The 14,462-nt window shown below is 38.3% G+C and overlaps 3 protein-coding genes across 4 annotated transcripts in view; 2 read left to right on the forward strand and 1 right to left on the reverse strand.

Annotated features, from left to right (window-relative positions):
* Positions 1-2,871: 2,871 nt before the first annotated feature.
* On the forward strand, positions 2,872-10,439 carry ldah (lipid droplet associated hydrolase). 2 transcript variants are annotated; one of them, XM_042388572.1, is made up of 7 exons: positions 2,872-2,983; positions 3,688-3,834; positions 4,419-4,553; positions 6,111-6,280; positions 6,724-6,964; positions 8,143-8,225; positions 9,672-10,439. In XM_042388572.1, the coding sequence occupies exons 2-7, from the start codon at positions 3,696-3,698 to the stop codon at positions 9,858-9,860; spliced, it is 957 nt and encodes a 318-aa protein (XP_042244506.1). In that variant the 5' UTR covers positions 2,872-2,983; positions 3,688-3,695; the 3' UTR covers positions 9,861-10,439. The 2 variants fall into 2 exon arrangements, with proteins under 2 accessions (XP_042244506.1, XP_042244505.1); XM_042388571.1 differs by having other exon boundaries at positions 2,933-3,039.
* Positions 10,440-11,210: 771 nt separating this feature from the next.
* gdf7 (growth differentiation factor 7) lies at positions 11,211-14,217 on the reverse strand. The gene is made up of 2 exons (XM_042437035.1): positions 13,740-14,217; positions 11,211-12,287 (listed from the first exon to the last, which is right to left on the reverse strand). Exons 1-2 carry the CDS (start codon positions 14,068-14,070, stop codon positions 11,329-11,331), a joined length of 1,290 nt encoding a protein of 429 aa, XP_042292969.1. The 5' UTR covers positions 14,071-14,217; the 3' UTR covers positions 11,211-11,328.
* The window catches only part of ism2a (isthmin 2a), a 73,954-nt gene continuing 73,457 nt past the window's right edge, over positions 13,966-14,462 (forward strand). The window contains exon 1 of the mRNA XM_042437034.1: positions 13,966-14,039. The gene's annotated coding sequence lies outside the window, so the exon portion shown is untranslated. The remainder of the gene's footprint in view (positions 14,040-14,462) is intronic.

The raw sequence follows: 14,462 nt of genomic DNA on the forward strand, positions 1-14,462 counted from the left end.
ATATTTCTGTTTGAAGTCAAGTCGCAAACACTGAGTTTGACAAGCAGATTTTAATATAAACTGGCTACTGAACACAGGATAGACCCCTAAAATGTATAACTGTAATTGTAGTAATTGTCTCTCCATTTTTTTACCAATTCATATTTTTTAATGTAATTACAGCCTCACATGTGTGGTATTCACTTTTTATGAAAAATAGTATTTAAATGAAATTATAATAAATTATCAATATAAATTTGATTTCTTTATTTATTGAATGAGACACTGTGCAGTTTGAAACATTAAAGATGCACTGCACCAGAGTTAGCTTGAAGCTAATTTGCATCTGTTGTTCCTGACAAAAAACATACAACAGCACAACAACAAACAGTAAAAAGGAAAAAAAAAAGTAAGTAAGTAAAGTATTCATATTAGTAGCAAACATTATAATAATAATTATGTTTACATTAAACAACAATTGAACAATTCAATTGTTCAACTATGTGATATGAATAATATATAACTGAAGTGTTTTATGGCCAAAATAAACTCAACAGGTATGACAGTATGTGTCGCATACATTTCTGTGAGTGTTGGTAGATGAGATAGTGAGTAGTGAGGATGTGATACTTAGAAATGTATGGGTAGTAGTGAGAAAACAAATCTTCCATCCTGCTGCAAAATTGAACTTAAACTCTGCTAATTTAATTTTTGAAATCCACTACTCATGATTCTCTACTAATTATTTTGCTGTGAAATTCCTCCTTTGCAAAGTAACCTCAATGCTCTGAAAATAATCACTTGAGTAAAGCTTTCAAGTTCACTTTAACTGTACACATTCCATGCTTGCAATAATTACAAGGAATTCATACAGAAAACGTTCTTCCAACTTCTCAGCGACCTTTGTTGTGAGTAAAAAGTCCGCAGACACTGGCATATGGGTGTTATCAGCACCTTCTGGCTGTATCCTATTAGTCAAAATGTCATGTTTTTTCTCTCTCCCTCTAATCCCTGGTGAAGATCCTGTCTTTGTCACTGCATTTTTGCACCTGCAGAAGTTCACCATCTGCTCTGACTTTCACTCTTCACTTCAAAACAGAAACCAGTCTCTGCTTCACAGGAACAGTGCACAGTTATTTTGCAAAAGGTCAGTCAAGTAATTCATATGAGACCCTATTCACCTGCTGTAGATCTGCTGTCATCTTCCTCCTGGGAAGATACGTTTTTTTCACTTATTTAAAGTTATTTTCAGGTGTTACTGAGGGGTGTATTTGTATGGATAAAGGACGGCATGGATCTATGTAGAATGCAAAATAGACATTTAAAAATGTCCTGTTTTGGGGAATCAAACACATTGCAGATTTTTCAAATTCGAGTTATAGCCCCCAAAGCTCTTTGAGCAGCAGTGATATCAGAACTCTGACTTATAGTGACTATTGCATATGGACAACAATAACTCTGGGCCACTCACAATTTGGCTTTAATGTTGCACATTGGAACAAGCACTTTACAACAATACACATTGTCCTCCATTATATTTTACTAATTCAGCTGTAGTTTAAGTAACACATCTAATACTATATTCCATTGCATAGTAGGCCTATTACTTATATTCCTATAAAAGAATACTACATACATATATGTTATTTTATGGTGTTTATTTCTATTTATGTTATATCGATTTTAATAACACTTTATCTTACAACCTCTTGTCAGGGTTTATAAGCAGCCTATACACCATTAATAAAACACAATAACATATTATAATGTTGTTGTAAGCAGATATAAGGGCATCTGTAAGTGTTTATTAATGTATTTGTTTACAATAATAACCCCAACAATGAATTATCCTTAACTGGTGCATTAACAGTTCGTCATGCCTTCTAATACGGTATAACATAGCTCTAATCATATATAATGATATAACTTCTGTGCTTTGAGCTAAATGCTAACATCAGCATGCTCACATGTTCACAATGACAATATTAACATACTAGTACCAAGCAGGTTTAATGCTGACTAAGTTCACCATGTTAGTTTAGTGTGCAGGCATGTTAACATTTAATCCGTGAATGTACTAACATGATGTTGCACTTGTACTCACACATAGGCTATATAGAACACTGTATACTTTAACATTTGATATTGTGTATATTGTATTTATTATTCATACTTAAGCCTGTATAGGCTACCTACATTTATAGTAGGCTCCCATATACTGTAGCCTGAATCAGTGTTTTTCAATCTTGGTCTCGGGGCACACCTGCCCTGCAGGTTTTAGATGTTTCCCTCTTCCATCACACCTGATTCAATGATCAGCTCGTCATCAAGCTCTGCAGAAGCCTCATAATGACCCATTCATTGGAATTAGGTGTGTTTGAGCAGGGAAGAATCTAAAACATGCAGGGCAGGGGTGACCCAGGACCAGGATTGAAAAACACTGGCTTATATCATGGCTGCCTAAGTTGCACTACTGGATTTCTAAATTTCTTTCATACAAATAACCCAGATCTTTCTTTAGCTCTATGGGAAAGAATACTTCTCAAGAAATAAAAGAGGCACTCAAATTTTCCTCAAACCTTAATATACTTTAAAAAGGTTAGGACCAACCGTTAACAACAATAAGCACACATGTAATATCCACAGCATCCTCCAGAATGACCAAGTATTAACGCAGCAGCACTACCAGTAAATTATTATTCATGTTTATTTATGTAGTCCATCAGGGGAATTCAGCCAAATATAGCAAAGAGACAGTAGCTTAAGCCTTTTAATTCACTATGTCAGTTTATTATTTATTCTTCCATCACCTTCCCTTCACTTCTGTCTGTACACACTCCAGAGAGATAGGGGGCAGTAGTGCAACTGTGAGGCGGCCGCTCGCCTCACCAATCAGAATCCAGCATCCAGCGGCAAGCGAAGCAGGAAGTCCTCGCACTGATCAAACAGGCAGGAGACAGCGATGGAGAGGACGTCATCCTAATCTTTTTAATCTTTCTAAGAGGTAAAAAACACATACCCGGTACACACGATGCTTGGCAGATACCGTCGGAAACCCAGGTACCACCATTCAAGTTGACATCACCCAGTATCTTGTTTTAACTAATTTGAACGATTCCTAAACCAAACTCTGTTTACAATATATTCATTTTAAGTGGAATCATATCAACTGAGGTGCATAACTCAAAATTAGTGCCCAATAAAAATAAGTTATCTAACATTTAGCTTGAATTCTTCAGTTCGGCGCCAACAAATTAGAATTATTTGCTCTTAATTACATTAATTTACCTCTTTTAGTAAGCTAGCATTATGTGTTAGCCTCCTCTCTGTGTTGTCTCTTTAATTTTAAGGCTGCTCTGGCAATACTGGTGGAAACTTTGAAGTGGTTTAAATTATTTAAATTTGCTGGCGAGAGGAGCTCCTCTCAGAATATGACAGCACAAACACACCACATGCATAGTTCACTGTCAAGCCTTTGACGTGGATGAAATGCATCACCTTTGGACCCTGTTGACACGCTGTAACAGCTATCTGAGCCAGCTGTAATAATACATTATTTCATTATTGTAATGCAGTGCAGTAGCATATCCTCTGTGCTTACCATGTAATGGAGTGGATTTAATGTGCTCAAAATGTGCATGAAATGACTTTTATTAATCAAATGATTGAACCATAATTGGTTTTCTGGTTCCTCCCTTTTCTTCAAAGCTGTTGAGATGGAAAACATGGTGACAGACTGCAGGGATGAACCCCAAACAGACTTCATCTACTGTTGTGGAGCCATCACAGAGGTTCTTAAATGTGGTCCCAATCAGTTACACTCTGGACACAAGGTGCTTTTTCTCATCATTCCAGGTGAGTTAGACTGATACTCTGTGTTAATGACCATATAACTTACCTCTTCATTACCAATTTGTGTTACTGGTCATTTATCCATTATGTGAGAGATGAAGGGTATAAATTGATGAATGGCTTGCCAGCTGGGAAGTTCTGCTATTGTTTAGCTTTTGACAGTCATTGACAGATTTCTGTGTTTTTACGCTGCAAGTGCAGAATGGACAATAAGTTGTGTGAAAACCTCATATGCTCACAGGTGTGTGTGGATTTGTATTTGTTTAGACATTTTGAAAAGGGACTCCTATGCAACACTGTTGTTTCTAAATCCGCCCCAAACACATGTTTGTGTGTGTGTCTGTATTCCATAAAAGGGACATATCACAACAAAAACAACTTAATTGTGTCCATTCAACTGCAGTTGATTTCCCTTTTTTGAAAAAAAAAAAACATGAAAACTGGAGAATGAAGCTTGCATACAGAAGGCTTTTGGAAGAATCCAGGTTTTGGAGTAGTGTCCTTACCCTCAGCTGTGGCGGGAAATACAGTATGCTGAGTGTTGCATGTAATATCTTTCTTAAATTATGTTTTTCTCTTCCACACAGGTAACCCAGGTGTAGTGGGCTTCTACAGAACCTTCATGCAAACTCTTCATAGTATGTTTGGCTACCGACACCCTGTGTGGGCTGTAAGCCATGCTGGCCACTGTGTACCCCCAGACTCCATGGACATGGTGGAAGGTACAGCTTAGTCTCAAGTTCTTTACCCTTTAGTTTAATAATGATGTAAACTGGGGAATTCTTAAATTAAATTTCACAAAATAAAAACACAATATACATTAAATTACAGAAAATGATGTGAATAATGTCAGACCAAATGACTAAGCTAAGATAAGATCTGACTGCAAAGGTCTGAGTTAGGGTTAATACTGTATATCATTTGGACTTCTAAAATTATTTTGTAAGTTATGTCACAGTACACGTTTCCCAGCAATCAGATTACACATGACTGTGTCAAACATTTCTGAAATTCTAATAGTGAAACCCAATTTACTAAATTACTAGTTTGAAACCAAGTTTTAGTTACAATGAACCAACACTAAGCAAATGTTTTGTTCATGATCAGGCCCTATTATGCTTTAATCATATTTCTCACATAACTGTAACTTCAAGTTGTTTAATTTACTTTGTGGAATAGAGTGACAACCATCTACAACACACAGTTACTATACATTCAAGTAACTTCTATTTTGCCTCATCTCATGACTAGGACTACTGCTGCTGTGCAGTCGCCATGTTTATGTTGTTTCATTCGCTGTGACAGAGAGCAGTGATCGCAGTTATCAGAAGGTTTGCAGTGGAGATGGCTTTTGTTAGATGTATGTTGTGGAGAGGGAGAAAAGTACTGAGCTTTTCTTCAACTTCATGTTGTCTTCACTATCAACACTCTCCACCTGTATCTGAAACCTTTAGAACACAAGCAGCCTAGGTTGACCAAGCGCAGGTCTATGTGACATCTCTGTTGCTACTATAGCCCCTTGTGTCATTTACAGCATAGTCTACAAATGTATAGGCCTGGTAGCTAAGCTTTAAGTACATTCCTGGAAAACTATGCTAGATGAAATAGGAATGCTTATTGTACATGAAGGACATGTTTAGAAACTGAGAGTGATTATAATGACATGACAACATGGAAAACAATATGTGATTTTTGGAAAAACAAACCATGTTTCATCTTTCCATCAGTGGTTTGTTAAACTAGGCGTGTTTCTTTACTGGCTGCAATATACTTATGAAAGCATCAGTATGCTTTCATAAGTAGTGTGGTGAGAAAGTAAACAGGAATTGAACTTTTCAACCAAGCTCTCTTTTGAATTCTTCACAGAACAATTTCTGTCACTTTTCATGTGTACCAACAGGTGTAACACCATGAATGCCTCTCAGCAAAGACTGTCTGAAAGTATGCACCGTTATTCCCATATTCTCACCTTTCTCTGTGACAGCAGCTTTTCAGCCTGCCTTTGAGTGTGGCCATTTGGAACAGCTGTAGACATGTTTGCCTTCCAATTCAACAAGCATTACAAACTAGTTCTTTTTGAGCATTACCCTGCCTTCAGATGCAGGGGAGTTTTTCTTTCTGTGCATCGTATTTTCAGTGCTGTATATCTGATTACGTCATTCAAAATATAGGGAATATGTGAACAATTACAACTTAATTTTTAGACTGTGCACAACCTGTTAATGACTCCAATGTTACTATGGTAGGTCCTAAATAAAGTTTTTGCTTTTTTTGTACAGATGCCTCCTCTGCCACAGACATGGATGTGTTTGGTCTTAACGGGCAAATTGAACACAAGCTGGCCTTCCTCAGGAAACATGTTCCCAGAGAAACAAACCTTGTGCTGGTGGGACACTCCATCGGCTGCTACGTTATTTTGGAGATGATGAAGAGAGATCCTGAACTCAAGGCAAGTCACGATTCAAGATTTCCTTTTTTGGGGAAGTGTTTGGTTTTTTCAACAGGACAACATTCATCAAGAGGAGAGTAATAATCAGATTTCCTCAGGCTATACTGGTCTAGTCTTGCAATATCCAGGTTTTATGACTACATGCTTTATTTTCTTTATTACTATTTTGTTCTACTACTCCGAACCACCCTGCTGTTCACGCCTCACACTGTGAAAATGCCCCCCCCCTTTGTCTGGCTGTCATGCTAAAAGGAAGCAGATTAAATTACATGAAAACTCCCCTTTTTATATTCGGGGGATTTCCACAATTTACAAGTTCTCATCTCAGAGTGAATCTTTTGCCTCCTACCATTTGTCTATTCTCTAATAAGATTTTTTATGACCTCTGTTAACCTAGGACATTCTGAAAATGTGATTTGTAACCTCTTTGTTTTTTCATACAGATTTTGAAGGCTGTCATGTTGTTTCCCACCATTGAGCGCATGGCCCAGACTCCACAGGGGAAGGTCATGACCCCTGTGCTGTGTCACATGCGTTATGTGGCCTACCTGCCCCTCTTCCTGCTCTCTCTACTGCCAGAGGGATTTAAAAGCAGCCTGATCAAACTGGTGTTTGGTGGCATTCGCTCTCTGGACCACACTGTAGTCCAGCCTACTGTAGGCCTGCTCAGTGGAGACTGTGCAGGTTGGTCTTGACTACTGTGATGCTTAATGTTCGCTTTTTCTTGAGAACATGTCATGGAAGTATTGAATCTGCTCTGTTCATTTCAGAGCCTGTATTTTGCAGGGGTGGCATTTTGGATTGCATTATTTTATTTTATCCGACACACCGGGGCAACAGTCAGCATGGCTTTTGTGCTTTGCCGTCACAGTTCACTCTAGTCAATAATTTCATTCAGTTTCTCCTTACTTTTTTCCCTCCAACTCTTTAAGTCTTCCAAAAGTAAAAGACCACCAGCTGACAGCCTCAGTGCAGAGCAAAGCAAAACATTGCAGTGAAACCTGTAAATTTTTATTAGGCATATTCTCAGTTTATCTTCCAAGAATATAACACAACCGTTAATACAGACTACTGACCTGTCATTGTCTCTCATTCAGGCTTAGAACATGCACATCAGTGGTCAGCTGGCTGTTAGCTGTAGCGTTTGTGGTGTTTAGGAGTTTTAAGTTGTAGAGATGCACTGATCTGACTTAAACCTCAGCTGAGGGCTGATTCATAGTACCAACCTGCTGCCAGTTTCTTCCTGTTCTCATATGTAAAAGGGTAAGGTAATGAGGCCAGAGATTGCGATGGTACCAAAACAGTCAGCAGCCTATTTTGTGATTAAATGAATGTAGCCAATGACATATATAAAGTAACAGATTTAGTGTCAATAAGGGCAATATCATTAACCTTAGCGATGCTTGGATCAGACTGGTGCATCCCTAGCTGTTTGAGATCAGCTTGGTGTGAGCGTTCATCAGTACACTGAAATATAACTTTCACTTATGCTCAAGATTAGACACGCACTGTTAAATTCAACATTTTCAGTTAGTCATTTAGCACTGTATTTCAAGTATTGGATCAGTATAGCCAGATACCCCAACTTTAGGTATTAGCATTGGTATCGAGAAAGAAAAAGTTGGATCAGTGCTACTTGAGATGAGTGGTCTTTTCTCTGGACAAAAAACATGCAGTATAGACTGTAACTCAGACATTATGTCTGTGTAGCTTCTGCAGTCAAACCAGTGAAAGCACCATTCCAAGTTTTTTTGTTTCAAATATTAATCTCCTTTATAAAAACGTAAAGTACTGTGTAATTTCATATATCTAGAGAACATGAAACAAAGCACTGACCAATGTGATTTTTTTTCTCTTTGTAGCCAATGCTATGTACATGGGGGGTCAGGAAATGAGGAAAGTTCTGGAAAGAGACAATATAACCATCAAGAAAAACCTTGAAAAGGTAAGAAAAACCTTCTTATGTAATCTCAGCAGCTACTACTCAATATTTAATAGCACAAAGATAACATGATATACAGTGCTGCTTGAAAGTTTGTGAACCCTTTAGAATTTGCTCTATTTCTGCATAAATGTGACCTAAAATGTGATCAAATTACCATTCAAGTCCTAAAACTAGATAAAGAGATATCAGGTAAACAAATGAGACAAAAACCTTACACTTTCTAAAGAGTTTGGACTCCACCAGTCAACTGTCAGGCAGACAGTTACCCTCCCCAGGAGTGGTCGAGCAACAAAAATCACACCAAGAGCAGGCGTGTAATAATCCGGGAGGCCACAATTCACCCCAGGGTAACGTCTAGGAAACTAAAGGTCTCTCTTGCAGTGGTTAATGTCAGTGTTAATCAGTCCATCAGGAGAACATTGAACATCAATGGTGTGCATGGCAGAGTTGCAAGGAGCAAGCCACTTCTCCCCAAAAAGAACATTGCTGCCGTCTACGGTTCTCTCAAGTCCACATGGATAAGCCAGAAGGTGATTGGAACAATGTTCTGTGGCTGGATGAGACCAAAATTGAACTTTTTTGCTTGAGTGAGGAGCGTTATGTTTGGAGATGAGCAAACACTGCATTCCAGCATTCCCGTCTGTGAAATATGGTGGTGGTAGTATCATGGTTTGGGCTGCTTTGCTGCCTCTGAACCAGGACAGCTTGCAATCATTGAAGGAGCTATGAGTTCTGAGTTGTACCAGCAAATTCTGAAGGAAAATGTCAAGGCATCTGTCTGTGAACTGAAGCTCAACAGAAGATGGGTCATGCTGTAAGACAAAAACAGTAAATGCACAAGTCATTCTACCAAAGAATGGTTACAGAAGAAGAAAGATAATGTTTTCGAATGGCCGAGTCATAGTCCTGACCTTAATCCTATAGAAATGCTGTGGAAGGACCTGAAGCAGGCAGTTCATGCAAAGAAGCCCACCAACATCCCTGAGTTGAGACTGTTCTGTAAGGAGGGATGGGCTAAAATTCCTCCAAGCTGATGTGCAGGGCTGATAAACAGTTAACAGAAACATTTGGTTGAAGTTATCGCTGCAAAAGGGAGTCACACCAGTTACTGAAAGCAAGGGTTCACATACTTTTGCCTCCCACAAATATGTAAGATTGGATAATTTTCCCCAATAAATAAAACAGATGAAAAAAATGACATTTTTTGTCTCATTTGTTTAATTGGGTTCACTTTATCTAGTTTTAGGACTTGTGTAATTATCTGATCACATTTTAGGTCATATTTATGCAGAAATACAGAAAATTCTAAAGGGTTCACAAACTTTCAAGCAGCACTGTATACGAATATTTTACTTGAATTATCAGTTTAGGGTTTACTTGTGAAATATTCTTCTCAGCAACACCAGTGAATGTTTCAGTAACCAACATGTCTGTTAAATATTTCAGCTTATATTTTATTATGGAGCGACCGACCACTGGTGTCCTGTACAATATTATCATGAGATCAAGCAGGACTTCCCAACAGGAGATTTCAGACTGTGTGAAAACGGGTTCCGCCATGCCTTCGTCCTGGATGCAGGGAGAGAAGTTGCCAAAATGGTGGTAGAATGGATCCGGGGAGATTTGAGGACATGAGTTCTTTATCCTCTTTCCATCCTGTGCTCTGCCTGTCCGAGATGAACATGATGTTCTGACCCATCAGAAAGGTTCAGTGGGCCAAAGTTAGAAAGTTTTTTTATAAGCAAAAGTCATGAAAATGAAAGCTCAGTGCTGGAAAAATACTGATTATTAATTTTAATATATAATATAATATATTTTATTTATATGATTCCATACTTTTGTTCAGAATTTGTACAATAATAAACCCAACTCTGACATGGCAGTTGATATAAAGTGGTTTTACTCAGAAGTGATACCAAATCCAGTTGAACACACAAATGAAAATATGTAATGTGCAGAGGATTCACTGAAGATGATGACCATGCAAGACTAATCTCATTTTTCGAGAATTTATTCAAACTTATTTTACTCCAAACAAGCTACTGGTGGACAAATATAATGGTCTGATACTTTTTCTTATAGTTTTTGTAATCCACTGAAACCTGAAATAAACTAAACTAACTGGACTAACTTGGATTTGAAGCACAGACATTGTAACCACTCTGCTGAACAGGACAGGTATATACTGTGTGTGTGTGTGTGTGTATGTATGTATATATATATATATATATATATATATATATATATATATATATAGAGAGAGAGAGAGAGAGAGAGAGAGGAAAATGAGGAAATGCCAGTTGATAACACTTGTTTTCATCTCTCATTTCTCTCCTACCTGTAGCTGCTTGATTTGTAAATACAAATTTAGTATTTTATACATATTATTGTATATAAAATATACTGTATATTATTATATATTTCAAATGTGAACTTAAAGTTACTAAATAAAAGTTTGTTCATAAAAAATACACACAAACATACAGTAATATGAGCATATGTTGGGAATATAAATTCCAATTTACCAATATTTTCAAAGATAAATATGTCAATACATAAACTACATGAAAATCATCTATCGCATGTTACCATGTGAATCTTCATACACCACATGTCAAACATCACCCATTAGGTTTGCTTGACTCTATCCTATAAAGGGGATACATTTCATCATTTTCTATTAAATCAGCAAAAAATTGTTTGTGACAGCTGAGAATTTGGCAACAAAATAAAGTGCACAATAACCTATGATAATATGTCAGATCTTGTATTTTCAGTTTGCTCTGCTGCCCACAAGTGGTCATAAAACCAAAAACAAAAGAAGTAGAGTAATTTGGAAAAGGTTCAGTAATATAAAGTAAATGATTTGTTTTTATGGGGTTAGAGTTCCACCAATCTTTCAGTCTAAGTGAAGAGCTTTTTTAAAAAAAAAAAAAAAAGAAAAGAAAAAGTGGGGTGGACTATTTAATGGTGACATTTTCATATATTGGACACATGGATTTAAAATAACAAAATAAATCCTTTCATTTTGGCTTTATAACCAAAACAAACAGACAAAAAACCCCAGTCCATGCAAGAGTCTGTTCAACCAGCTTCCTTTGTGCTACCGGCATCCACAGCTCTCCACCACCATGTCCTCATACTGCCTATACACCACGTTGTTGCCTGCGTCGATATACAGGATGCTGATGGGACTGAGCTTGGAGGGGACGCAGCAGCTGGATGGACTGATGTCTGGGTCCATGGAGTTCATGAGTGTTTGAATGACGGCATGGTTGGTGGGCTCCAGGTGGGAGCGCAGTGGGAAGTCACACACCCCGTCACAGTGGTGTGCTTCATAGTCCAGGGGGGCGATGATCCAGTCATCCCAGCCCAGATCTCTGAAGTTCACATGGAGGGATTTACGGCTACATCGGATCCTCCTGCGACCAGTTTTCCCTCCATTACCACCACCAGCGGCTGCTCCTTGCCCTGTTTCACCAAATGACCGTTTGGACAGGGCCCTCTGATGCTGCCGCTGGTGCTTCTTTTCATGTTTTAAAGTCAGTTTCAAAGGCTTGGGGAGTCTGAATCCACCTGCCTCATTCTTTATCTTCTCCATTATATGATCTCTGAACAGATTGTCACTTGTATCAGTGTGCGAGAAAGCCACCAGCAAAGCTTTTTCCTGCGCTAGCCGAGTTTGACGGTCCAGTCCCAGGAGCAGCGGGTCAGCCACCTCGTTGGTCAGTTCAGACAAGGCCAGGAGGTGGAAGCAGGCCTGCAGTGGTTCTGTGGGATTCCTCTGACGGGCCTTCATGCTGGACCAGACATCAAACACCTCCCACTTGGGGAGACTGCTATCTAAAACCTCCACAGTTCGGGAATCCAAAAGCTGTCTGTTAGAGGGAGAGCAGGAGTACAGATGAATGTTGTACAGATTTCCTCCTGTTGTCAGGACAGTCAGGAGGTCTGCTGCAGGTTTCCTTAGAATTCTAAGCTCTGCCTCCACCAGCTCATCCATCCTGGGCAGACTGGACAAGTCAAAGATGTAACGCTGACCGCTCTCCCAAGATGGCTGGTCTGTGGATGAGGAGGGGGACACAGAGGATTTTAGAAATACTAATGTCAGGAAATTTCCCAAGAACAACTCCACACAACTCACTAGTCAACAGAAAAAAGAATCTTCCATATTCATTTGCTCAACTGACTTGAGCTGCAACGATTAGTTGATTAATTGATTAGTTGCAAACTATTAAATTAATCATCAACTATTTTGATAATCATTTTGAGTCATTTTTTAAGAACATTTCCAAATTCTCTGATTCCAACTTCTCAAATGTGAATATTTTGTGGTCTCTTTAGTCCTCTATGACAGTAAACTGAATATTTTTGGGTTGTGGACTGTTGGTCAGGACATTACATTACAAAATTACACAAAATCAATGGAAATCATTTTTTATAATATATTAATCATTTAAATCAAAGCAAAAATATTTTTTTCATATTGTATGCTGTTGTATGTCTTTGTAAAATTAATGTCTTTGGGGTTTGGACTGCAGATTGCATGATATAGGGTATCATCTACAGCCCTGGAAACTTTTGATAGGCATTTCTCACAATTCTCTGGCATTTTACAAACTAAACGGCTGGAAAAAAAAAACAGAATTTGTGATAAAATATCTTCTTATGTAAGACAGTATTACTAATCACTGGCTGGATACTGTTTGATCCATCCAGACAAAATTTCCTGGGAAACACTAAGTGCTCACTTCATTTAACTTTGAGCTGCGCCCAAATGCGATTTTTATGTGTGATATTTGTTTTATTCTGATGACATTATGAAGTTAGCATGACTGTGGGGAATGCTACACTTTCCTACAGCATGTAATACTATACATCCACTTGAGCCTGAAGCCTTTACAGCAAGCAGCTGAGCCAAGAAAGGACCACCGTGTCAGTAAGTTCTGTATGTTTTTACTCTGCTTCATGCTTCAGTTTTATGATTAACATTTTGTTCATGTTTTTATATTTCAGTGGTTCCCAACCTTTTTTTTGGCCTACAACTCCTTAAAACCAAGTCTATCCTGATGCCTCCTCATAGATTGCATAGCGTGTCTATGAGATGTAAGTGATTTAACCGTTGTGATGTTCCCCTCTCAGACCGTTTAAGTTGATTACGTTTTACCTAAAAGTGTAGCTCTTTTTAACGTTGTATTGCCTATATTTTGTAAGTCTATATTATTAATACCTATATTGTTTTAATAAGATACAGATAAAAGTACTATGATAAAAACTGTACTTTTTTAGATTAAAAATAAGATAAGACAAAGTGTCAGAAACTGACAAGAAACATTGTGTAATATTGGCAGATATTTCGCTGTTATTATTGATATAACTTTCTCCATAACTTACACCAATAACCTACATGCTGCTCAGAACCTGAGGATTCTTCACCGACTTATTAAAAATACAAAACCAGCGCCTTCCTTTCAAAAATAATAAATAACATCCTTTAGGCAAATGTCCTCTAACCTTTTCCTTGGTCCACAAAACTCGTCACTGTGTTTGCAAATCCTGCTCCACGTGAAATATGAATGTCTCTTGGTTGAAGTTTGGAGAGTGTTCGGTATAAATACAGCATGTAGTCGTGCAAAACCACCGAGCCGTTCACCGACTGATCTTTCCTCCTCATGCTGGTGTCCGTGCGCCGCGGTGAAGCGGACCTCGGGGCTCCCGTCCACCCCATCCCGACCCAGAGTGCAAACCACAGGAGAGAAGCTGCAGCCCTATCCATCTGATGCGAAGAGACAGAGTGAAATAAAAAAGCTACAGGTGAGGTTCTGAACTCGAAAAAAAATCCCATTTGGCTCGTTATTCGTTGGTTGACAGGAGGTCATCATCCTGTACTTGTAGGTTACCTGTAGACCCGCTACACAGCGCCCCCCGCCAGAGAAAATTGCTACTACTACATGTCGTAGGATGCATGATGATAACTCTTAATACATCCAATCCACATATACCACGAGCCTACAACATGGATTTGTAGTATAATTTAATTAATTATAGCAACTGATTTATGAATACACAAGTACATGGCTAGCATATAGCCTACTGTATATATACTATATTATATTTAGTTTCAGAAATGCATCACCTGTTGTGACCAGGTGCACTTTAAACTCGTAGGTGCTATCAGTATATGTTTGCAGAACCAATTTCATATTCTATGAAGTACCACAGAGACATCAGTGTGTT

This window comes from Thunnus maccoyii, chromosome 16, assembly GCF_910596095.1.
Source record: "Thunnus maccoyii chromosome 16, fThuMac1.1, whole genome shotgun sequence".
NCBI lineage: Eukaryota > Metazoa > Chordata > Actinopteri > Scombriformes > Scombridae > Thunnus > Thunnus maccoyii.